This window comes from Excalfactoria chinensis, chromosome Z (assembly GCF_039878825.1).
Source record: "Excalfactoria chinensis isolate bCotChi1 chromosome Z, bCotChi1.hap2, whole genome shotgun sequence".
NCBI classification, from domain to species: Eukaryota; Metazoa; Chordata; class Aves; order Galliformes; family Phasianidae; genus Excalfactoria; species Excalfactoria chinensis.
Window position 1 is genome coordinate 39283522 of NC_092857.1, and position 27522 is coordinate 39311043.

General features: G+C 40.0%; 1 protein-coding gene across 2 annotated transcripts; it reads right to left on the minus strand.

Annotated features, from left to right (window-relative positions):
• Positions 1 to 1848: 1848 nt before the first annotated feature.
• PSAT1 (phosphoserine aminotransferase 1) lies at positions 1849 to 21280 on the minus strand. 2 transcript variants are annotated; one of them, XM_072359680.1, is made up of 9 exons: positions 21164 to 21280; positions 18957 to 19017; positions 17467 to 17536; positions 16227 to 16432; positions 14888 to 15060; positions 14240 to 14409; positions 10528 to 10656; positions 8075 to 8212; positions 1849 to 7481 (listed from the first exon to the last, which is right to left on the minus strand). In XM_072359680.1, exons 1-9 carry the CDS (start codon positions 21224 to 21226, stop codon positions 7376 to 7378), a joined length of 1116 nt encoding a protein of 371 aa, XP_072215781.1. In that variant the 5' UTR covers positions 21227 to 21280; the 3' UTR covers positions 1849 to 7375. The 2 variants fall into 2 exon arrangements, with proteins under 2 accessions (XP_072215781.1, XP_072215782.1); XM_072359681.1 differs by having other exon boundaries at positions 5423 to 7481; positions 21126 to 21250.
• Between the last annotated feature and the right edge of the window lie 6242 nt (positions 21281 to 27522).

The following is a 27522-nucleotide window of genomic DNA, read 5'->3' on the forward strand; positions in this document are numbered from 1 at the left end:
ATTCCAGAACTACGCCTCTGAACAAATGTCCTCAAAAATGTCCTCCTCCCTTTCATTGAAACTGCAGATCCACGCAGAATCTTTGCTGCCCTGCATCTCAGCCCCAGGCAGCTCTAGTTGGAAGCAGATTCTTCCATGTCGTTCTTTCACCGTTTCATGAAAGAAAACAAGTTTTTATGCAAGTTTTGTGCATGAGCATTCTTAATAAAACAAGATCCACATTTTCAATAATCAGGCATCCTAAATGAAGAAAGCTGTCTAAATAAATACAATTCTTTTAAGAAAGTGAGATCTAGAAGCACATACACGGGGCCCAGCAGTTCTCAGCTGATCATTTCACTTCAGTTGGGATTTATCAATGCTAATTATCATTTTGTCTTAGTGTTTGCAGGTGTTCTTTCAGTATTTTTAAGCCAAGTCTTTTTTTGATTGGTGAACTTCACCTATTGTTTTATCCACTTCTTAGAATGGATGGACTTCTGCTGTTTGGGAATGCATTAAGTAAATTCACTGTTAGCTTGACTTATGATTTGTGCTAGCATTGGTTACCGTAAAACAGAAGATCTGTTTTGTCATTTCGTACACTACCAGCACAATTTTTTTTGTCAAAGGTGAACATCTTGAAATCAATATCCACAGAAGGAACTGCTTCTGTATTGGATAAGGAAGTTACAATTCAGTGACTGTGTAAAGTCAGAGAAATCAGAGTAATCAAATCTCAAATTAAGATTTGAGATTGTGACAATTAAGATTGTCACAAGGCAATCAAATATTTACCTACGTATGATATCTAGCAAAACTTGAAGTATCTGTGGCTGATTTTCAGATGCATTCCTTCCCATGTGTAGAGAATAACGTTTTCTCACTTAGACGTGGCTGAGAGCACCCACCAAACAGGAGAAAGATCAAACCACACAAAACTTGGCAGAGGGCTGGTGTCAGAATCCCAGATATGCACTTACATTATCAGTGCCAAATGCAGTAGGGAGTTAAGTAGCATTTTGGCTTACTGTAAACACATGCATTTATTTATTTTGCATGAAAAGGTTAAAGGTTTGCTAGTAATTGAGTGATTAATTCACTTCCTGACATGTACACTCAGCTGCCAGTTAAAGACTCCGACTACTGCTGTCAAACAAGCAATTTCCTTTCCAAGTAGTGCCATAATTAAAACCAGGGCTACAGGGCATTCAGAATACAATGAAACTGTTTCTCTGATTTAACAAGGATGTAAAGAAATAATTGAACTCAGAACTTTTTTCATCTGCAGTTATCACTATAATATAGGTCAAATAAACAACACATTGTGGGTGATATGTGTATCTTGCCACTGTGCAATTTGCCTCAGTTTCTACCCTAGACACAATTTTGCTGCATGTGCTACCCTGATATTAGCATTCATGGAGCCTCAGTAGCCAGGAGGGCAGGAAGGGAAAGCACAAGACTGCATCTTAAAGTGACTCCAACTTACACACCAGTAGGTAAAACCACACACTACTCCCAAAAGAGCATCTTTTTTCACTTACACATCAAAAATTAAATTTCTTACCACCACTCCCTAGTTCCAGTAATGCAGCTCAGAGATGACTTTGGTTTACGTCGTGGAACTAAAGCAAAGAATCATGTCAAAACAACTGTGAACTCGGATTTGTTCATTATGATACAGATTCTCAGTAGATTAATGGCAATTCCTCTCATAATAGTTTAGATAATTGCAACCTTTCTCATATTTTCTTCAGATCTTTCTGTGAATAACCCACTTCTCAATTTTTGCTTTTCGCGCAGTGCAAAAGCAGGAGATTGAGTCTGAATTTCCTAGGATGTCAGAAACCATACAGCTTTTGTTTTTGTCACATCAAACAGACATTTATTCATTAGCCGCTTAAGAAGAAACAAACAAACAAACAAACAAAAATTAAATAAATAATATTCAGAACCTGCCTGGTCTTCCACGTATTTCACTGCATCTCTTTGATCAAGGTCCTCCAGTCTTTCAGTAATCCATGGGTAATTATAACTTCCTAGCTTCTTTAGCCTGAAAGAGACCAATTTATCACAGGCTGTCATGAATCTTGGTTCTAAATTATCAAGAGTCCAATTAACGATAGAAATGGGGTTACTTCTTTCCAATTAAAGTGATTGATCTCATGTAAAACCTTGTAACATTTCCCTTCTTAATTATGTACACTCCCATCAAATATGAAGAGATTCACACTCATTTTATTTTTTATCCAGAGAACAAGATACAGCAAATATTAATCATATACTGATACAGTTCCAGACCTAATAACACTTTCAGCATACATTAACAATTTCCAGTCCATCAGCTTCTGAAACGTATTTAATTTGTATTTCTTTTTCACTCCAAACATTTACTTCAAAGCCAGGAAGAGGTGTACATTTTTTACAGCCAAACACATTCTCCTGGTACATCTTCAAATGTTAAACCACTTACACATTGAAAAGAAAAACAGAATTTAATTTAAGCACAAACAAGAAAAATATGAATATGCAAAGTGTCAGCCAACAAAAGAGCAGGACTCTCCACATCACTGTTCATATAAATAATTTTCTTCCACTAGGATTATCTTGACGAATAAGGATGTGCCAAAACAGTTTCTAATTCTTATTTAATTCTTTTGTGCTAGGCTTGGAAATAGTACAACAGCTGTGCTAAGCTGTCCTATGGAAATCACAGAGTCATTAAGTTAGCAGGGCTCTCTGAGTCCATCAAGCTCAACCCCATTGCTCAAGCAGGACCACCCAGAGCAGAGTGCCCAGGCGCATGTCAGGCAGCCTTTGGATGTCTCCAGACAGGAGACCCTCCAGCCTCTGGGCAGCCTGTGCTAGTGCTCCATCAACCTGACAGTACGGAAAAGTTTCCTGATGCTCAGAAAGAGCCTCCCGTTTTCCAGTTTGTGCTCACTACCACTTGCCCATGCACTGAGCACCATTGAAAAGAGCCTGGCCCTGTTTCCTTTGCATATTTCCCATTGGGTATTTATAGGTCGCAAGAGTCTTTCAGGCTGAACAGGCCCAGCTCTCCCAGCCTCTCCTCAAAGGAGAGGCACTCTAGTGGCACTCTTGCTGGACTTCTTCCAGCAAGGCCATGACTCTCTTGTACCAGTACTGGACATGGTACTCTAGGCATGTCTTCACCAGCACTGCGGGGAAGGACCACCTCTCCTAACCTGTTAGCAGTACTCTGCCTAATGCGGCCAAGAAAACTATTAGCCTTCTTGTACACTGCTGGCTCACATTCAACTTGGTGGCCACCAGGACCTTCAGGGCCTTTTCTGCAGAACCACTTTCCAGTGGGGTGGTTCCCAGCAAATACGTGTGCATGAGACCATTCCTCCCCACATGCAGGGCTCTCCATTTCTCCTATCTGAAAATAATGAGATTCTTGTCAGCCCCTTTTTCCAGACTGTCAAAGTCCATCTGGATGGCAGCATTGCCTTCTGGTGCACCAGTCCCACCCCCAGTTTCACACCATCCACAGACTTGCTGATGGTGCACTTTAAGCCCAAATTCAGAACATTAACAAAGATGTTAAACAGGACCCAATCCAGTGTCCTGAGGTACACCCCTTATTACTGGCCTCCAATTAAACTTTGCACCACTGATCACCACCCCCAGGGTGCAGCAGTTCAACCAGCTTTTGATCTGCCTCACTATCTGCTTATCCAGAACATATCTCATCAGCTTCTCCAGAAGGACCCTACAGCAGAGAAGGCTGGAAATGTTAGTGAAGTTCAGGAAGACAATACTCAGGGATCCCCAAGATCCATCAGCTCAGTCAAGCATCATTTCCTCATGGTGAATCCATGCTAACTATCAATGATTTCCTTCTGCTTGACGCAGATGATGAGCCGTTCCATCTTCTTCCCAATATTCAGGCAAGGCTAATGTAGCCTACCTGTATCACACTGGGTCCTCCTTGCCCCTTTTTATTATATTTTTCTCATCCAGTCTTCACACACTTCTAGTTTTCACAATCAAACAACAGTTATAGGATCATAGAATCACAAAGTTGGAAAGGACTGACAAGATCATCTGGTCCAACCATCCTCCCATTACCATAGCTACAGCAAACCACTAAACCATATTTCATAGCTCCTCATCCAGACACCTCTTGAACACTGCCGGGGATGGCAACTCCACCACCTCCCTGGGCAGCCATTCCAGTGCCTGACCAATCTCTGAGAGAAAAAGTTTTTCCTTATGTCTAATCTAAACCTCTTCTGGTACAACTTGCAGACATTTCCTCGGGTCCTGGTTGTTGTCTGGGAGAAGAGGCCAAGACCCTCCTCACCACAACCTCCCCTCAGGAAGTTGTAGAGTGCAATGAGGTCTCCTCTGAGCCTCCTCTTCCCCAGACTAAACAATCCCAGCTCCCCGAGGCACTTCTCATAAGGACTGTGCTCCGGACCCCTCACCAGTTTCATTGTCCTGTGGCATCCTAATGACATAAGTCAGGTTCTGCAGCACTCAAAGTTGAACTTTCAAATCGCAGAATCATAGAATGGCCTGGGTTGAAAAGCACCACAATGACTGCGTAGTTTCAACTCCCCTGCTATGTGCAGGGTAGCCAACCACCAGACCAGGCTGCCCAGAGCCACATCCAGCCTGGCCTTGAATGCCTCCAGGGATGGGGCATCCACAGCCTCCTTGGGCAACCTGTTCCAGTGCATCACCACCCTCTGAGTGAAAAACTTCCTCCTAATATCTAACTTCAACCTCCCCTGTCTCAGTTTAAAACCATTCCCCCTTATCCTATCACTATCAGACCACGTAAACAGTCACACACCCTCCTGTTTATATGCTGCCTTCAAATACTGCAAGGCCACAGTCCTCATCTGGGGATGAGGTCTCCCTGGCACCTTCTCTTCTCCAAGCTCAGCAAGCCCAGTTCCCTCAACCCTCACCTTCATCAGTGAGGTGCTCCAGCCCTCTGATCATCTTACTGGGCCTTCTCTGGACCAGTTCCAAGAGCTCCATCTTCTTCTTGTGCTGGCAGCCCCAATCCTGGATGCAGTACACCAGACAGGGCTTCATGTTATCCAGTTCGCTTAAGTATTTTCCTCTTTGGGCATCATGTTCTGGTTTTTGTTTTTTTCCTTCTCCCCCCACTGCCTCCCCACCTTCCACCTTAGCCTAGGGACTTTTATATTACAAACTAAATAGAATGCTAGAAACTCCTTCTGTGAAATCATAAGCACCACATTTTGCATTTCCACAATTTCTGCCCACGTGATTAAAAAAAAAAAAAGAAATCTTCAACAAAATGTTCAACACAACTCAGAAGAAGCAAAGAGGTTCCCCTTTGGGTCAATGGATCAGCCACATACAGCCATTCTAGCTTTTCTTTTTATGTCACCACGCAGGAAACCGTGCCTGCTAACAAAAAATGGGAGGCTGTTGGGGCACAGAATCATTTATTAACTTTCAAGTCACAGTTGCCGTTGAAAATAAGCCTACAAACCTCTGTAGGAAGCTGAATTCTAATTAAATGTTAAATAGCTTTAATATGAGAATTGAATTAAATCTTCATGAATGGCATGAAAAGCGTCCTTAAAGGTTATTGTGCAGTAATATTCTTTTTTCACGGTAGTTGTAGGAAATATTTTAAGAAAAACAATAAGTGAGGGGAACATTATTAAGGAAAAAGGATAATACTCAAATCTAAAATTCTAACACATCCTATGCACGCAGTTCTCATCCTCCTGCCACAAAAAAGCTTCCAACACACCGGTGCTTCACAGCATGCTGCAACAAGTTTTATTTTCTTCACCCACTTCATTTAATTATTTTGAGTTACATTACATCAACAAAAATCTCCTAACAGCAGCCATAAAATGACGACAAGGGGAAGCCACCCCTTGCCCCTATCCCCTGACTTGCTGTGAGGATTCACAAGGAAAGGAGCGGTCCATCATTAGCATTATTAGATTGTTACCACTGCATTAGTGTTACATAAAACAAAAAGACTCAATTCTTTACCAGAAACTTAGCAGTCTGAAACCAGTTGTGGTAACATTAAACGCTGTGATATTATCAGAGAGCCTTTATGTAATTTAAAATAGGAAGCCAGTATCAATATAGATTAATTGGCACCAAATTCACAGGCCAAGAAGGAAAAGTAACCCAAGTAGGGTATTACATAGAAGATCTTCTGAAGATCTTTGCATTAATATAGTTCCTCCCCTACCCCAGAGTATCAAAGTCTGGAATAAGCCACAAGATTCAAGTAAGAAAATTAGACCTAAAGTGTGACGTAGTGTCAGGAATAGTCAGAAGTCAAGACTTTCACTTAGAGCAGCTGGGCAGAATCCCACATACAAAAGGCTAAAGAACTGAAGCAACGAGAAGACAAAGAAAATATCTGGAGAGAAAAGACACTTCTGACAAAGAAGTCAGTGCAGAGAAAGTCACAGATTCATTGAGTGGAATACAGCAATCCAATTTGGCATAAGGGTAGCAAATTTAAACAGGTTTTTGGTAGGAACAACAATACATGCACTCTAGTATAAGAATACAAAATTAATAACCTAAGAAAGTTTAAAATATGAACTGCATAGAGAAATGTGTTATATACTGATTTAATTGTAAGTCCATGCATTTTAGCTTCCAACCAGTAAATAGTAATACCAAAAATGATCCAGTCCTAAGCTTCTATAGCATGTACTACTGCATGGGACTGTCCTAACAATTCATGCATGGAAGCAAAGCTTTGAACACAGTGGCCTGAAGTTCAGAAACCAGATATTGGCTCCTGAAAACTACTACTGAAATATCTGATAAACAAACTGGATACCCTTAGAGAACACTTAACGTCAGTACACCACTCACTATGTAGTCATATAGTCTGTGTAAATCTCTATAGAAAACTTGTAAGAAATTCTGCCTTCAGGAATGTACTGATAGCAAGGTATATTTGAAGAAATCATTCTGTAACTAGCAACAAGAGACAGGTGAGATTTTTTTTTTTCCCCAAATGGTAGCACTGATTCCTATTTCGGGTTTACGTAAAATTAAAGAGTGACTGATTTCAACTGCGCATCATAGTAACATGTCTACAGTCAGAACTGAGATCCATAGCCTCTTACAGTGCTTTAACTACACATTAAGAATATTGCTTTGCAGATTTTGGTTCCAATCTTGATCAGTCTAATAATCTTCATCTTCAGATAGGAGCCAAGGCTGCCAAGCCCTTGCAAGACTGGGCCTCAGTTCCATGCAGATCACTAAAATAGCTACTGGAACTAAAAGAATATGTAATTTGTGCGCTGAGGCTGTGCATTAGCACAGTAATTTTCAAACACTTCAGCTTTGATTTTCACAGAGGTGCAGCATGGCCCTAATCCATGAGCATTTATGACTGGTGCGTCTGCATGAAGCTTCTCATGAACGTTGCAAGCTTCTGAACATCTTCTACAGTTACTGCATTGTACAAAGAGGCACGGATTCCTCCCACAGATCTGAATTGAAAGAGGGGAGAAAAAAAAAACCAAAAACCTAAGTTTTGTATATGCTAAAAAAGACAAGTATCATTTACAGTTACCTCCCCCTACCCAAACAGAAAGAAGTTCATATTCTATATGAATGAGATGCAAACATTTTACTCAAGGTAAGCAGGCAATCTAAAGCAACTTAGTATTTATTAGTTATTACAGCTCTACGCTTTTTTAATTCCACAAACAGAACTGTAACAGGCAAAGGAACTCTTTCCATCATCTAGACAAGAAATGTAATGTAGACTTTATGCAGCAACAGAATTTGACAAAATGTCACCTTCTTCAGCATTTGAACAAAGACAAGAAAGATTAATCATGCTGGAGAAAGGCAGAATTAAAAAGAAAGCTGTGCCCCATCACACCTAAGCTATAGTTGATTCACCACCAGTTTTTAATTGCAGTCTCAAGACTGCAATTCCCAGTGCTCCCAAACCAATATGAAGAACAGCTTGTAAGCAAGAAAGGCTGGTAAGTCAATACACAACGCCTGCTGCTATATTGCTGTAATATGTTTTTATTCTGCACAGCAAGGGGATTCATCTCAGTGCAGCACTTACCGATGTCCTTTCAGAGATATCATGTTAAGTTCCACAGCTTTCTCAAGGAATTTCTTTTCCAAGGCTTCATCACCCTTGTTACTACCAATGCGGAAGGGGACGTTCATTCTGCTTCGGTTCTTCTTCTCCACTGGACATCTGAATAAGTTGCAAAAATAATGATTAACCTAAATTTAGGTTTTGCTAAATTTACATTTTCAATTATAAACAGCTTCAGAAAGTGAATAATTGCATCCAGCTCAAAAGTCATTGTTCCATAACAAAAGCAATCATTACTCCCTGTGAAAGAATGCAAACTCCCATTTTCAACCAAGTGTAACTATGGTAATATGAAGTGGAAGACCTTTCTGACATACCCAAAATTGTCTCTGGAAGACACTTTTATTCTGCTGGCCACAAGTGCTACTAGAATTGAGTTTGACCCACCTAAACAGAGGTAAAACAAACAAAAAAACCCACCACGGTATAAAGAAGCTTCCATTGGAGATTTTAATCAGTCATTTTGGTCCCCCTTCTCAATGCCTTATTTGGTGTTATTAAGAATCATGAACACAGAGAGAAGAGTGATCTTTATAACAAATTTTACATCACATACGTGGCTGAAATATATTCCTTTAATCCAAAGTAGACGATCTAAGATGCATTTAAAGTAAAATTACACTTCATTTTCCTCTAATTTGTGTTTGTTTTATGGATTCTGTTTCATTTGTGATTATTGTGGACAGAATAAAATACAAAAGAGATATGAAGCCACGGTATTTCCCAAAATTGTGATGTAAATTCTTGCACAAATTCACAAGGAAACATTTTTTATTATTCTATTTGACATGGTTGCAGGTTGAGCATGGGTTGGATTGTTTTCTGCAGTCAGCAGGGGTGTTGAGTTCTTCATTGGTTTCTTTGCACAGATTTAGTAGTAACTGCTCCTAATAATATTAACATGTGTAAATTCTCTGTGCCAGCTGAAACCAGGAAAACACTCTTTTTAAAGGCCCATGATTGTAAGGATTCTCAAATTATATATATATATAATATATATGGATATGCTCCACTTAAGACAACCTGTTTCCTATCAGGCAATCTAACATACCTCCGTGCAAGCTGTTAATGCAGAGACTTTAGAAAGCAACAAACTGCAAATGGCACACAGAACTTTGTGGAACAGTCTCTATTCACAAAAAGCTTGTCACACCTCTTGCTCAGTGACGCATGCTATAGATTAGGTGGTACATTACAGTGAGGAAGACATCTTCAGATAAGAATGGATTTTTTTTAAACTGTATGACTAAAAAGATGGCTTGAACTGTGTTGCTAAGGAAGATGCATACAGACCACTTAATGAAGTTTGCTTTGCTATCTTTATTTGCCAGTTCACCATCCCACTTGCACTGCATTTGCCTATCAAGTCTTATAGGCCCGCTTGCCAAAAACAAGGATTTTTTTATTTGCCATAAAATGTTTTTTTTTCAAAGCTTGATTTGCTCACTGAGGTTTATGGAAAAGTCCCCAGGGTTTTCATAAAGTAGGATCACAGTTCTAATCATTGCAATGCCAACGGCAAAGCTGTTCCCATCACAAAAATGGATAAGCAGAATGCACTGAATATTATGAACTATATCTTTGCCAATTAAGTTTGAAGCCAACTTAAATATAAAATCCAAATTTAATTTCCCTATCCTAACTTTAGGTTAATTAGGTTAATTAGGTCCCAAATTTTTACTTCATACTGAAGGCAAAGGAAAATATTTTGCAGTCTTTGTCACTTGCTAGTTTTTGAACCTATGAGTTTTGAAATTATTACTGCTTATTACAACATCAAGATTTGACAACACATTTCACGTCCTGTCAGGAAAAAAAGCCTTGCATCCATAGTCAAAAACAGACAGTCAAATCTGTCATTTAAAATAACATCAAAAACAGCTGAAAACAAAATATTTTCTTTATGCACAGATTACGTTCTGACTAATTCAGGAAGTGTTTCAGAATTGACTACAATTAATAAAGATACTCTGCCTTAGTGAAGGAAAAAAAAGCAAACAAAAAAACAGAGGTTTTGATTTCTGAAGAGGTGATTAGAAAGGATATGATGTAAAATTCCTCTCAGCAGCTTCTTACCAGCCACCTTCTCTGTTTCTGCCCATGATTCTCAGACATACAGTAAGCATACTGAATAGTAACAAACTGCTTTCAGTACATGTATCTCCTGGGCTCCTGCATTGTATTAAAGACTTCTCAAGCGATTTGTGTAGGATAATGGGAAATAACATTCTACTGGAATGAAACTCACCCTTGGAGAGTTACCAAGTGAATTATTTCCACAAACAATCTCTAGGATTTCAGAATTCCTCAATTTCTACATAACGAAAAAATAACTTTAACTGACTTTTGAAGTTACGCTTAAAGCATTTAGCTGTGCAACAGATTTTTAAGCAAGGAGAAAATATACAACTTACACGTAGAATCCATTAGAGTTATCTATAATATCATAAATCATTCGTGATTTTATTAAACTAAGTTTATCCATGGCTGCAGCTCCACCATTGTTCTTTATCCACTCCAGTACCAGTCCCATGATATAGATACTGTAACAAAATAAAACATTTTTTTTTAATCTGATTGAAAAAGCAAAAAACAGACACGAATATCAGTACACTAAAATTTTAAACTGTGAGACATTATATTTAAGGTAACTGTTACAGCATAAAGCCTGTACAGCTGCTCTAGCCATGATGTAAGAATGAATCTCAAATCTACATGCACTAAGAATGCCAGAAATCTAATCCCATTTTCACAATCATTAAGAATAAATCCCATTTCTGCCTAAAAAAAAGATCATTTTCCCACCTGAACAGTGATGTTTGATGAAATAAATAATTAATGTAATACATTTAATTATTCACTACCATTCAAGTTTAAGCAGAGTCCTGGAAGCCTACTGAAATCACATGTCTAGGGATCAAGTATTTCAATGCCAGTGCAACATAAAAAAAAGCCCCCAGGGCCTTTTGCCTTTGTGCTTTCACTATAAAACTCAGCTTGTTCAAGTTCAGGCATTTCCCGCAACTGCAACATTTTGCATAATGAACTGTTCACAAGTTTTTATGGCGCATTTCCAACAGATTTGCTTTTATTTTATCCCCTCATTACAGATTCCAAGGGAGTACTCGGAGAACATTACCCTACAAGGTTCCCTAACACAAGTCTAGCAGGAGTTTGTTTTAAACTTTACTCCTTTTAATTTCTCAGGGGACGTCAGTCTCAAATCTTTGAACACTTCAGAAAGACTGCAGAATAAATCAGGTTACAGATTGCCTATTACAAATACACCTTATAGATTTGAGAGCACAGCCTTGCTACATTTATGACAGCAGGCTGCCAACAGCCCTGGTATAAAGAATTTAAGTGAAGAATTGCCTAGGCCCCTGAGAGGTACACAGGGCCACATTCATCTCTTGCTATAATTTCCTCCAGTGAAAATTTTGGACAAATAAAGTCTAAACAAGGCCTGGAATCACCCACAGTGGTCAGCCAGATGAAACCCTTAATCCATGTTGCATATCAGCCAAAATAATGTTTCTGGAGCAATTTTAAATGCTAAACAAATCCTTGGAGCTTGAAAATTAGTGTAATATTTGTTTGTTTGTTTTGGGGGGGGGGGGGTGTTTTGTTTTGTTTTTTTAAATAGGAAATGCATTGCTAACTTTACCAAAGTAGATCAGGGTCAAAGAGTTAAGCACCATAGTGCCAAAATGTTAAAGCTATTGGCATCCCCTAAATTTAATTTAACATCCTGCTGAAGTAGCTGTTGTATATTCTGTTAATATTTCCTGCCTGTTTGCCAGCAAACCATAAAAGAGTGCAAGGAAAAGAGGAGAGGAATAAAAGTCAAGAAGTTTTGCCAGTTCCTTATAAAAACCTGGAACAGCCATTTAGAACCAAGCCAAACAGGCATACACAGTGCCAACATTTCTGTCTGTTATATTTTAGATTCTGGAGCACATTCCACTTTGAGTCCACAGCACCAACTGAAATCAGGCAAGGCAGCAGTCAAAGGAAAAAGGTTGTTTTTCAGCTTTATTTTCCATTCTTTTAGTTCTCTACTATTCTATTAGTGTTCTTGAAAGACAATGAAGTGCAGCTAATGCTGCTTTTTAGAATTTATTCACAGTGGCTGAAATTAAATAAGACTGCAAAACTTAATTTTGGTTTTGCTTTTCAAAACAGAAGCAGCACTGCTGAAGTGCTGAGAACTTTGTTTCTTCAAATGGAAATAGCTTTGCACTTGGAAAACATGAATGGCTGGATTTAAAACCCAGCATGTGCAACGCAAGTACATGGTGTCCAAAACAGTATGCATGACTTGGCATTCAGAAAATAATCAATCATGAGAGAGAGGTTTTATCAATTGTTGAAGAAAGTGTTCATATTGCCTGTGTACTGCAGACAGAAAGAGAGCAAACTGGCAACTTTAGGTTAATTTTTCTCTTAAATGCAAATCCTAATGATATTGGCTATACTCAGCCAGTAGGGCAGTCTTCAGATGGATGCAGGAATACATCATTACAGTACTGCCCACTCTACAGTGGCCATACAGCTTTGGAAAACTCCAGTTGTGCACCAGAACACAAAACATAATGGCACAGGATTTATTTTCTCTTTTGATAAATTAAAATAAACTGTACCTATGCCTTTCCACTAATACACACCATACACCGCATTGTGAGAAACATGGATTCAGTAACAATCTGTACCTCAAAATTCTACTGAACTTACATTAGAAAGCTATTAAGGTAAGAGTTTATATGCAGGAACCATTGTAGTTCATTATCATACAGTGTATATGAAATCTGCTGGATACCATTAGGTATTGTAACTTCACAAATTCTGGCTTGTACAAAACAAAGTCTAAGAGCTGCAGTTAAAGATTCTCAGTATGAATCATAGAATCATAGAATCACCCAGGTTGGAAAAGACCTTGAAGATCATCAAGTCCAACTGCAGCCTAACCAGTAGCCTATCTCTAAAAACCCTCTGCTAAATCATATCCCTGAGTACCACAACCAAACGGCTCTTAAAAAAATCCAGGGATGAAACAGAATTACCTGTTGATCAGAGATGATGCAATTTTTGGAAAAAGAAAAAAGAACTAGGTTTTTCTTTTGTTTTTGTTTTTTTTTTTTTTTTACATATTGACAAAACACTTTTTAGAGATGGAAGTGTCTGGCCCAAGATATTATTTTTTGGAAAGCATCTGTTTTAGTAGGCATTGGTATAACATTTTTAATTACTTCAGTTTATAAGTGCCATATTAAGCAGTGTAAATACTACTGATTTAATTCCTAAGTATTCCTGTAGCAAAGTAACACCTAGCTAGGTATCAGACACTAAGAGCCACTGCTTTTAGAAGAGCAAGCTGTAATATGTTTTTTCTCATGCATACACAAATTCCCCAAGAACATGCCAATTTTATTACCTTGACTGCTGGCAATAATTACAAAGATTGGCCAATTTTATTTTTTAATCCTAAGTCAAGCACTGAGGTAGTAGCTAAAGAAATATAGCAAATCTTGTTAGGGAAAAAGGCCAAGCAATGATAAAACTCCCATTTTTAAAACTCTTCTCTAGTTTCATTTCAAAACTTATTGCAGTAAATAATTTAGTTAGAACTAGAAATATTCCAACATTCTTTAAAAACATTTAATAATGATAACGCCATTTATTATTTCCTAGCATGAAGGCAGAAATGGATATGGAGGCTCAATTGCTGGTCAGGTATAAATTAAATGAAGTCTAATGAGCATCCAAGCAGCAAGACTAAATGCCCAAGTTACCTACTTACAATCTTAGAAGCATTAGTATTGCAAAAGCTTGAATCATGTTTGTTTAAGCCAAAGAATTAGATCCTGATATTTCTGTGATGAAATTATGACATACAATATTTAATTCTAAAAATATTACATCCATTATGGCCAAGTCCCATTCATTGTGCAGCAAGGCCTACTGCAATCATTTCAGATATTTTCAGCAAAATCACATGAAATTCTTTAACACATTTTACTTGAAGGCAAGCAACTCTTTTCTCTGAAATTCTTTTTTCAGTAAGCATAGCAGATGGTAGTGCAGAAACTTCCTGAATAATACACATTAAAAAGCTGGGTAAGTTACCTGTAGCATGGTGGAGTGTTATATAAAGAGCCATTTGCTGCTTGTGTTTTGTAATCCATTACTACAGGGCATTCCTTCAGTGCGAATCCCAGCAAGTCCTCACGCACTATTACAACAGTAACTCCAGCACAACCAACATTCTTCTGAGCACCAGCAAAAATCACACCAAACTAACAGAAAGAAAGGAAGAAATCACAGCATACATCCACTAGTTGATTTTAATTGAATAATAAACCAGTTTTTTTTTTATACAGATGAACAGCAGGTCAAAGACATGCCAGCAGAAGTTCTAATTTCAAGGTGCACTTCCAGCTAGAGTTGTTATCCTATGTATATCTTCATTCAAACTCTTCAAGTTTTCCAGTAATTTGCTAAATACTTAATAGCCACAAGTAATTCTCAAGGCACCCATTTCACATTACTGCAAGCAAAATCTGCTGAAAACACACAGACAAAACCATTCTCAACCAATTTGGTATTTCACAAGAGGCATCATATAATCCACTTGCTCAAGGAAAAGCAAAACAGGGGAAAAAAAAAAAACCAAAACCACAACAAAAAACAGTTGAAGATGAAGGTACTAGAGATACCAGCCTCACCCAAGTCCAACTCCTTCCATCCTTCACCCCCTCCTTAACTGTACTGTACCTTGGAAACATCCACAGGCCTCGACAGGAAATTTGATGACATATCACAAACTAAGACTGCTCCTTTGACATCAGGTACAAAGTCAAACTCCACACCATGAACAGTCTCATTAGCACAGTAATACACGTATGATGCATCTGGATTGAGATTCCAAGTGGCTGGGTCAGGAATGTCTAAGACAGACAAAAAGGATATCAAAGGTCACTAAACAGATATAATTTTCCTGGAATTCAGTTTTATTTTAAGGCTACACCTTCAAGTATAAACCCAGAATGATTTTGTAGCCTAAAGTAAAAAGCTACATTGTAGCTTCCTGGAAAGGTAAGACACAAAAGAAATACACCAGTACATCACCAGTATTCTGTGGTGGGCCATCATCAGGCTTACAAACATTCATCTGCCTTTCAGTCCCTTTTCCCTAAGGAACCTTCATCAGAGGGAATCTTCTACATGTCCTTGAAACTACTGAAGCATCCAAATTTTTACTGGTAAAGTTATCAGAAATTGTGATTACATGAGCCCCTAGAAGCATTTTTAGACCTGCTCAAAGTAAGGAGACAGCTGAGCGCATGCTATCTAAATCTTGCAAGGGATCTACAAAACTAAGATTTGCCTCAGTCCCTCAGTCAATAGGCCATACAATGGCATGTCCTGACAGCACAAAACTGGATTTGTAGAGAACAGATGGTTGCTCCTCTTTTCTCCTCTTCTCCAAAAGATAGGGGGAAAATGTGCTGCTATTAACTCTCCCATGATTTATTGCCTCTCACTCCAATTATAGCTGCCAAATGGTGAATACACTCCACTACAATACGAGGTCATCGGTTCAAATCCTTCCAGTCCTATTTCAGAGCTAACTTACAAATGATCAGGAGATGAGTGTTTGGGAACCCCTGAAAGAGCATAACAGAAAGCACATCACCCATCTCCTGGGCCAGTACAGTTCAGATGCCAGACATACTTCTTAATTTCAGAGTAATTTATTACTGAGTGCATCTGAAACTGAATTAACTCCAGCATATACTTGCAAATACCTTAAAATCTAAGTTAAAAAAAAATAAAATAAGTCAGCTCACATAATTTCCCTGTCTCCCTCCTACCACTCAAGCTCTGAAATCTGTTCACTGTAGTCTCAGAACGCTTGTCTGGTGGAGATCATTAGGCCAGCTAACCAACTTCCCAGTCACGGATGTGGAGACATGCAGGAGACAGTTTGAGTGTTGGCCAGTCAACCATTTAACTAGTTAACATTCAATAACACAATAGCTGAGACAGGCCAATTTTTACAGCAATTCAGGGAAGTAAGCATTCATACTGATAGATGTAATCATCAACTTACTTGTATAGGCTGATAGTTTTGGATGAACGATATTTACTTTGGCATACTTCTCTGCTTCCTTAGCAGCTTTTGCTGACCAAGCTCCAGTAACCACATAATCCGCATGTCTTCCCTCCTTTAAGCCAATGAGGTTTAGTGGGACTGCACTGAACTGGCCAGATCCACCTCCTTGGAGGAAAATAACTTTGTAGTTTTCTGGTATGTTTCTGCAAGCAAGACATAACCGTTTACTTTATTCCCAAAAATCAAAGGACACATACCACTTGCTATCATACATCTGACTGCAGCCCTACAGAGAAGGAACACCGCTGTTTCTGTAGATGCTTTCCGTAGAGGTTAAACCAAATCCTGTCAGCTTTCCCCAAAGTTGAGTAACAACCCACATAGTAGGAATAGTGCCATACATTGAATTAATAAAAGTTTGGTGGAAATAAGCAAATTTTGATCCACACAACTACAAGCAAATTCACTTTTGAGGAGCTTCTAACACAGCACACACAGGCTTGAACAATATTCCAGCAGAGCTAATACTCACTTCAAGTTTTGTCTCTTACAAGCTTCACAACATTTCTGAATTGAGATGGCTTCACCAGAAAGTTCTTGAAGTACAATTCAGTTTTTAGACTCTTAAAATTTTGCATGTACGACCACACAGTACACTGTACATGCAGAGCAAGTGGAAGAGCTATTTACATCATCACAAAAATTACTCGTTCAAACTACTCACGAAAGCCCTGCCATCAATCATGTTGGCTGTGACAAAGAGTCAAGCCTTCAAAAAAAAAAAAAAAAGTACGGTCCTTTCATATAAAACTACTATGAGAATAGTGCACTAATTCTAATGCATGATAAAAAAAAAACATTAACCCTAATCCACGATCTAACAATTTCCTATTTCAAACTTTTATAAATATAAGAAAGGGGCTCCTGACCAGTCATTCTAAAACACTTCCTTATAGATTTTATGTTAGCAAAATCAGGTAAGTAGCATACAAATCAGTAATATATACAGATCACCTGCATGCCATCAGAGAACACATTCCTGTCATTTCCACTTATTTCTTAAGAACTAGGCAAATGGAAGACCAATATCCTCTCCAGTAGTATTACTTGATCAATAATTACTTTATCAGATGCCTATCTAAACAAACTAGGAACTTTCAAGGAAAGGTCTCCACATTTTACATCTTTAGTGCAACTATCACAAGTTTAACTTAAAAATAGGAAATAATTCACTTACAGTAATTCACGCAACAGGTTTTCAGCTGTATTTAAAATCTTTGAGAAATCTGAGGTCCGATGGCTCATTTCTATGAGAGAATGGGAAAAAAAAACATAAAATGGAACAAGACAGCAATGCATGAGTGTGATTTTAACAAATGTGCTAAGCTGAAACATTCTTACACTCGCAGACCCAATAATCAAAGGCTTCCATTCCCAGTTCAAGCACGTATTTCTGTTGAGCCTTCCAAATGCCCATAAAACCCTTACTTTTCAGATTTTGTCCAGTTCTCTGCAAATCCATTCATATTTGGCAGCCACATGACCCCACAAAAAGTGAATAAAAAAATATTTTTAAGATAAGTAAGTAATAAGATATTTTTAAGTAAGATGCATGCTTCTTCACTCTAAAAAAACCCTTAGCTACTACTTTACTCTCTACCTGTTAAACCAGTACAGGGGTGTTGCTTTGTTATTGTTCAAAAACTTAATCATGCAGTAGTCCTAATTAGAAGTTAAGGCTACTAAATTTTAATTTCTTTTATTAAACCATAGTCTTTCTTCTACCTAGAAGAGCAAACAATTTTAACACAGATCCATATCCCAAAGAGACTGCTGCACACCGTACATTTAGCAATGAAAAAGTTTCAGAGGAGTAGTAAAATGCTGGGAATTTGTAATGTAGTAAAATGCTGGGAATGTTTGTTCATAAATGTTTTGTGCTTCTGGGACTGAAAAGTGACTCAGCCATGCAAATAACATAAGGCACCTCATCCTTCTGGCAGAATAGCACTGACTTCCTAATGGGAAAGACACCAGGTATCAAAAATGTCTGAAGTGTTTCACCACATGGCACACAAGATTTGTGCATAAATACATGTGTTTACATAAATAAATTTACATAAATAAATGTGTTTACACATACTGTAGGGAAGCTGGGAAGGGACGTTTTATAAGGGCACGTAGCAGCAGGACAAGGGGAAAGAGTTTTAAACTGGAAGAAGACAGATTTAGACAAGAAATTAGGAAGAAATTCTTTACTGTGAGGGTGTTGAGACATTGGAACAGGTTGCCCAGAGTGGCTGTGGATGCCCTCTCCCTGGAGGCATTCAAGGCCAGGCTGGTTGGGCATTGAGCAACATGGTCTAGTGGGAGGTGCCATGCTGCTCATAGCAGTGAGATTGCAACTAGATGATCTTAAAGGTCCCTTCCAATCCAAACCATTCTATGATTAGCTACTTCCATCCATAGTCCTTTACGTCGTTGGATTAGTAAACAGCTATCTGTGGATTGTTTAATGATTCCCTCAAATGAATAAAAAGCAAGGAAAGAACACAGTTTACAAAAGGACATACATAACCAGAACAAGGTATTACAAGCTATTACACAAGAAAATGAAGTATTCAGTTGCAAAAATCAACAGCAAAAGCTTGCTTTTGGTGTTTTTTTTAAGTTGAATTAGGTATCTACACTCCGAAAAACATACAAAAATTGTAAAGTCTTGCTTACCCAGAACACTAATACCAAGTCCTTTGTAGTCCACCAATTCTTTCTGAGCTGCTAATAATACCTAACAAGAAATAAACAAATAAAAATCACAGATAAATTAAGGATTTTCTACTATGTGGAATCCTTAACATTTCATAGACAGACCAGCTGTTCCATAGTGCAGTAACCTAACATTTCTCTAAAGAAATTAATAAAATAATAGGCACCATGTAATTTCATTGTATCTAATAGCTGAAGGCATGTCTTAAAACGGCATAATTAAATCCCACGCTTCATGTGGAGATTTCTTATTTCAATAGTTACACTTCCAGATTACCTCAGAATGGCTTTTAAGTGGAACTCCAGAGTGCTTACAGAAGGCTTAATGTTCTGGAGGATGCTTTTTCTACCCTTATTCTACTCTTGCAAGGGGCTACCTTGTGTTCTTTCACTCACCTCCCACATACAGGCTAGCTGAGATATGGAAATAAACATCAAAAAAGAGCACAAGGCATTGGATACCTCACACTGAATCAATACCACAAGGCCTGGTTCCATAGGACAAAGTCCTGCACTTTCTGAAGATGCACCTTCTCTGTTACTGAAAATTAATAAAAGAATTCATGACAGCTCTGAGGCTACAGAAGTCAAGTTACTTTTAGGAGCCTTGACAAGTTGATTTGCTGCTTCAGCCTTTCGTTTGCCTTTCTTCCATAGCTCTCCCATGTCAACAAAGCAGAATTAGAACCTAACCATCTGTTTCAACGCTACTTCTGGTTTCAATGAATTCCTGTATCAGAGGCAAAGCTTTCTTAGCCCCTCCAAATAGAAGCAGGAGATGGAAATTCAGTAGAAAAGCCTCCAGAGCAATCGCTGTACATGCACATCTCAGGGTCTGCCAAGACACCACATGCTTCGGGCAGCTGCAGGAGCAATCCAACCACTTTGCTGATAGAGCATGTGTGATCCATCAGCTGTAAAGCTGGTAACCAGCAGCTCAACCATGAACAGCTGTGCTGTTTTGCATCTCTGAGATCACAGTATTTTAACAAATGTGTTTCACGCTGCAAACGTACCCATGCCAAATGAGAGTTTAAAAAGCTAAAGTGAACTTGCAGATCATCAGAAAGGGCTCGTTAAAACACTAGGTAGAATCCAGTTCTGTTGGTAGCATTATCTGATAACCTGCACATGCCTTCCTATAGACATTTATGGTACTTCCTAATAGGCACAAAGAGCTCTGTCTTCAGAAAGTCTGAGCACCCCGCACGCAGCATCACCTCAAAGTCAAACACTGAGAAGCAATGAGGCAGCAGAGCCTATTCCTGCTGCTGTGTTTCCGAAGGAGCTGAAGTAACCAGCAGCTGGCAGCACAGCTGGACCCTCCTCCAACGCCCCACGAACTGCGACAACGTGACCAATATCGCTGCAGACACGGCGAGAGCTCCTTTCTGAGCAAGCACTTCTACCATATGGAGCAATCAATGTCTTTGCAGTGCGATCTTTAGGGGACGTTTCCAGGAGGGAACTCGTAAAGAAAATATTAAAAAATTGCGGTGGAGCAAGCTCATTTACCAAGTAAAACTGGGAAGGAAAGAACAATAAGGGCAATAAGTAAGCAAACGAAGACAAGAACCACGGACTCTCCCGGAACATCGCTCCTATGCTGACAGTCGGATGCCTGTAAGCCAGCACGAGCCACCCCCGCTCCACACGCAACCGGGTAATCTGCGGCTGCTGATGCAACTTCCCACAGAGTTGAGTCTGCACTCGCTGCACTCCCGATCATTTCTTGCAATGCAGAGCCGGCACTGGGTCGCCATGCCCTCTATCTGACGGGAAGGATCCAACTCAGCACGAGAAGCGCAGCGCACCGACGGGACTCCAGCGCTCCACGCAGAAGCCGCCTCGGCGCCGGACAACGCCAGCACGGCCGCCCTGCAGCGCCGGCGGAGGAGAAGGGGCAGCGGCTCACCGCACGCGAACTTGGGACGGCAGCCGGGATAAAGGAACGGAGAGCTACGCCGTCGACTTTATCCCTGTTTACCTCAGCTTCTCGGCCTTCTCTCGGCAGCGGCAGCCCCAGAGGGCCACACAGGGAGCGACGCCTTCCGCAGCCCCAGCGAGGCACCCCCCCGCGGCCGGAGAGAGCGACCCGCCCCACCAAGCGCGGCTGCCCGCGACTCCCACCTCGCCGCCACAGCCGGAGGCTCCCAGCCCTTACTCACAGAGCGCGGCAGCTTGGCCGGCCCAGCGCCGAAGTTCGCCACCTGCCGCCCCCCTTCCATCATGGCGCCGCTCGCCCACCACTGCTCGCCGCCCCCGGGCGCCGCGCCGGTATAAACCCCCCGCCGCCCGCCCGCCGATTGGCTGCCCTCGCGCACACCTCGTGGGAGGGGCCGCTGCCGGACCGCCCCGCCGATTGGCCGCCCGCGGGCAGCGCCCCGGCCGCCCATTGGCAGCGCGGCCACGAGGCGGAGGCGTGATCAGCCGGGAGGTGACACCGCGCTCCCGCTCTCCCCCCTCAGAGCTCCCCACCCACGCTGGGCCGGGGGTGCGATCGGTGTCGTGGGGCGGAGAGCAGGGCCGGGGCTTCAAAGTGGTTTTAAAGGCAGCAAAATCACTTCTGACAAAACAAACCCTTAAGCGTGATGGAAAGTATCTTGAAGGAGATTTGCTGTTCTCGGCCTGTGCATGCCCACCTGCTTTCTCGGCAGCAACAGTATTCCGGTTCCAGTGCCTGACCGCTCTTTCAGAGCATAATTTTTTCCTAATATCCAACCCAAACTTCCCCTGGCAAAGTTAAAGCCATTCTCTCTCAATTCTATTGCTGTTACCCGGGAGAAGAAGCCAACAACCACCTCACCACAACCTTCCTCCAAGTAGATGTAGAGAGGGATGAGGTCTCCCCTTGATTCTCTTCCAGACTAAACAATCCCAGCTCTCAGTGTCTCCTCATAAAACTTGTGCTCCAGACCCTCACCAGCTCCAATGCCCTTCGCCAAACACGTGCCAGGGCTCTTGCAGTGAGGTGCCCAAAACTGGACACTGAACTCAAGCTGTGGTCCCGCCAGTGCCAAGTACAGAGGAATGATTACCTCACTAATCTCTATCTATCTATCTATCTATCTATCTATCTATCTATCTATCTATCTATAATTATTCAGTGAAGAATTCACTTCCCTATTTAACCAAATCAAGCTGGAACTACGAAAGAAATTTCCAGGTAACAGCCTGATCTGGCACTAAAACATTTTCATCTAGTGCATGCTGATTTCCTTAGGAAACGTTAACAGAGACGGCAGCTTTACAGAAAATACGACCCTCATTCTGGCCATGCACAAAGCTTAAGAACCCCACCAAACTTACACTGAGGCACCAGAGCCCTCCTTGGTTCTGAAGAAATAAAAGCAAGCCAAGAGTTTTGCCTAGGGGACCAATTCTGAACTCGATGGGAACAAGGCACCCAAGGTAAGGAAGGGTGGTGGAAACAATCAGAAATAAGGCAGGTTGGTTACAGGTGGCTCACAACAACAAACTCGGCCCCTACCATACCAAGCACATTGCTGTCCAAGCAGGATTGGTCTTGAATACTGTGTGTCACTACACAAAATGTAAATTAAGACTTGGGAATTATACGCTGTTGTTCAAATTGCTGGCACCCATTGCTAGAACACAAAAATAGGAATTATCAGGGAGTAAATACACAAGGAGTAAATACCAACTACTGTACTTTTTCACTTCAGGAGAGCCCCATATCCTGACCAGGAAGATCAAAACCAGCAGCTCCCATGAGTTCAGAGGGTAACTTCACTGGAAGCCTTGCCACCCAGCACTTAAACAAATCCATTACATCTTGTGTGCTGACAGGGAGCGAGTAAAATTGATAAATATAGGATGAATAAACCTGACAGTTACCTGAACACAGAACAGTCTGTTTCTATTCACACGTGATTACTAAGTTTTTGCAATGGGAGACAATGAAGAAAAAATGGTGAAGGTCACATCAAAATTTTGTTACTATTAAATTGAGGTTTCTGCTATTTTAATATTTTGCTACCAGCAATTATCATCTTTTATTACGTCAAAATCCACACAGTCAGTATGCCAATATTCATAAGCATCCCAAATACAACGCAGGCTTTAAAAATCATGACTTACAGTACTACTACTGGCTTCCAGTATTTGACTCATGACCCTGTCAGTGCCACAAACAAATGTGAATTTGTATAATTAAAAACTTCAGATCTGTGAGTGCTGTTTTTTCTCTGATGGATACTAGAAGAAGCAAATTAAAATTCAGAGAAATTAAAATTTCAGTGTTTCCAGTGAACTTTTATTGGGTTCATCGTCATTTAATATCATGCTAGAGAGAAAAGCTTTCACCAGCTACTGCTGGAAAAGAATTGACTTGCTCCAGGAGGCTGAGTACACGCAAGTTCTCTGTCTAGTACAACTATGGGCAAACTGACGTCATTACTCAAAGATAAATAATGCTGACTACATAGCAACCTGGCATCTATTTCAGGAGGCAGGCAGGATGTCTGGCTCAGCAGACCAGCAAGAGCGGCAAATTTTGAGGAGACCGAAAATAAAATGCAGGTACTTCAGAGGGTTTTGTTTTGTTTTCCTCAGAGATTTGACTTCAAATATAATACAATTACAAAACGTGCATAGTAATTCCTAGGAAGCTAATAAGATGACTAAAATGGTAGAGCTTTATAAGTAAACAGTAATGCGTTCCCTAGCAAATAGCTGGGCTACTTATTGATTCTAGACCTTTATGTCAAACAAGAACACAGACAAATATGTAAAACATTAACGAATAGCAAAAGGTTGAAACAACCTAGAGCAAAACTCAGTGCAAAGGTGGTTACACAATCCCTTAAGAAGTATACCAAAAAAATATTCTAATATTTATATTACTTCCTATTAAAATACTTCATATTTTTACATACCAAACATTGTGTTGTTTGTTTTTGATACATTTTCTTAAATCACTTTGAAATTTCTGAAGTATTCAAGATAGCCTTAGAAAAATGCTCCTTCCCAGGCAATTTGCAACCCTTACCACCATCTGTGATTTCAGATGCAACATTCAACTATATAAACTATGCACACCATAGCAGGGGAGTTACGCAACAGTTCCTCTGGCAAGTTGAAGACAAGAAAGGCCATCTAAATTATGTACCACCTGGACAGTCTTGCTTTAAATGATTACTTTTGAAATAAATAATACTTTAGAAGCAAATACTGGTGTATTTAACACTCATCACTTGTGCCACCTGTTAACAGACACACAATGCATAAACCGTTCTATGGTCTTGATAGTATTCTTAAGAGGCACATCACAGGTAATTCCTAATCCCATACAGGTGGGACACACTTCTGAAATTGTAACATTATGCACTATTTCGTAGCAATTAGCTTTACAGCCTTTGTTTTAAAAGGAGCGTGCATAGCATTTTAATACTTAAGAATCTGATTGCATCAACAAATGAAACAGTTGCTTCAAAATCACAAGCAGTGAGTCATGACTGAATTCACAGATCCCAAATGCTTAAGAGAATATCTAAAACCACGCAGACTAATATACTACTCTGCTATTATTCTGAAGTCTGTGTAAATAGTGCACTTTCATTGTGCAATTACTTGTGCACTGGTGCAATAGCCAAGGTGATCTGCAGTTTACTCGGTAAAAGATTTGCATTTGAGGATTCATGCTTACATTCACAGTTCTCAAGCAAACGGAGACAGGAATTTCCACAGACCTTTTTGTGTTACAGAATTCTCACTACTGATAAGAGAGAAAAAATTAGCCACATGCCAACTTCCCCACCCATCAGCTCAGCCCAAATTATGTTGCCTAATTCATAGACGTAAAAGACTGATGTCTTCCATTGCTCGACTCCCTCACTCCTTCTCAGCTCTCTGGACAAAGTCCAAAAGCCAAGAAAAAAAGAAAAGAATAAATAAAATAAGGACATGACCAGTAGGTTAAAAGGTTTCAATCACAGAAAATCCTAACTGCTGCTATAAGGTATGAAATTAAGGTGAAACTTTAATATTTGGTCTACTTTCAGAAGAGGCAGCTTTTCAGAACCAGCTGCCAATACAGCAAAGTTGGAAGCTTTAAACTTCTCATAAAGATAAGCATTATATATCAGATTCTACTATCCCACTTCTCCAAGACAGCTGTGGCAACTTCACAGAACTCTGTATGAAGAAAACAACAATACAACCTTCCCCCCGCAACATTATGCTTGTGAATATCATACCCTCAGAGTTAGGCATGAACTGGTATTTCCCCCCCAAAACCACTGTGTCCATTCCCACTGCAATAGACTAGAACAGAAATAAAGTTGTACTGTTTTATTAGCCAAAAGCTTCTAGGAGAAGATCTATGATAAACAAAACCGCACTCCAGGAAATTCTTTTCAAGTCATAAGAAGTGAATGGTACCAGCAAATAATTCATTTCAAAAGAAAAAACACAAAGCTGTTGACAAGTGGTGCAAACATGAAACAAAACTAGAGCAGCATGGAATGCTAAGTCTTCAAGTCTACATTCCTTTGCAGAAAGTCTCTCAACTCGCACAGAGGTATTAAAGACACATTTTTAATCATACACACATAAAGAACAGTCAAAACATTTCAAGTGCTGGCAATACTTTGTATACTTTCTTGTATTTCCGATGCAGATCCTGCAGTATCGGTTCCAGAATGGTCTACCATCTGCAGTCTGCTTTGCTCTCCTCTTTCTCCATCATTGGCAATTAAAGTTTCAGTCACTTTAGGGATGTATTTCTTTGAAGAACAGTTTTTGCCTTTTGCATCAGAAGAAGTGGATGTTCCACTACCATTCTATTTAACATTCAGACTTGAATCAGGAAATGAGTTCAGACTAGTAACCAACTGCCTTGCTGAATGATGTCCTTTTGCTTGTTCATTCTGTCTGACTCTCCACTCAGACAATGCTGGAGTGCTACTTTGAGATCTATCCTCTTTGGTTTGGTTAGTTGCTTGAGCTTCGCCTTCTTTCCATAAGGCTGGCCGCAGCTGTTGTGCAGCAGTATGACATTCGTGCATCTATTTAGAGCAGAGAAATTCACAATCATCTGAGATTGAGATGTGCCAGAAGACTGGTCTATCCCAGCCAATACAGCAAGTTGTCCAAGTCTGTAAAACAAAGTTAAAGAAAAAAGACAAAATTATTACATTATTATTTATATGTAAAAGACCTAATGCAACTCAAAAATTTACACTACATTAACTCTTCGCTACGGAATTCTGCTTACTGATTACCCTTAAATCAAAAGGGTCTTATGTAGGTCAGCAAGAGCAACTCATCGCTACAGCTAACATGCTACCTACCCAATAAATGCATCTGAGATTTTCATCATCAAAAGGAACAATTTAAAACAAAAACAACAACAAAAAATAAAAACAAAACAAAACAGCATACGTAAGATATCTATTTACTCAGTGAAAATCAAAGAACTGCAACTGTTACAAATTTCAAGCAGAAGGAATCATTTTCTCAAGGAAAACAAACGCCAAAATGCTCGTTTCTGTAACTAATACACCTGAAAAGAACAAAGTATATTGGAAGATCAGCATGGCCAGGAGTTCAAGGCTCTGGAATAGGTTGAACAGAACAAACACATTACCAAATGTAGATTTCATCATTGTCCTTAGGCTAGCAAATGATCCATATCACTCGGAACTGAAATTCTGGAAGCTATGAGGTTAGGGAGTTATTGAAAATTACTCCAAATAAGTAAGCCAGTTGTTTGATTGGTGTCAAGTGAAGATAAATAGTTAAGAGTGACTACCTCTATTATCCGTTCCTCAGCCTTTACTCTTGCTCTTCATTCCTCCTTTAGTTTCTCCTTGCATTCCTCTAGCTCCAGCTATCAAAAAACAGAAGATTTATTTCCAAATGTATTACACATGAACAACAACAAAAGCATCAGTCAGTTCCCCCAGGTCCATTTCCTCTACGCAGTCTTCCAGCCACTGGTGAGCAACCAGCTGTGTGCTTACCCAATGAGCAGCGGTTACTTTGACTTGAGTGCAGCAGCCAATGCCTTACACTAAAATAACAACAGGAACCATACCTAACTCTAAAGAACAAACTGGAACCTACACCTAACTCTAAAGAACAAACTGGAACCTACACCTAACTCTAAAGAACAAACTGGAACCTACACCTAACTCAAAAGAACAAACTGGAACCTACACCTAACTCTAAAGAACAAACTGGAACCTACGCCTAACTAAACAACAAACTGAATCCTACGCCTAACTCTAAAGAACAACCAGGAACCTAAGCCTAACGCTACAACTAAACTGAACACTAACACTAACCTAACACTACCATCAACAACAAACTCCAACAGGGGGAAGAAGGAACTGGGGGCCCACAGAACCAGAGGAGCAATAAGGTGGAGGAGGAGCAGATGTTAAATAATGCCACCCAGCTAATGCTGGGGGCAGGGGCCGCACAGCAGGGAAGGAGCCAAGCACCGGGACCAGCGATGGTGAAGCTGTGACCATGCCAACGCGGGGCCTGGCACGGTGGTGTG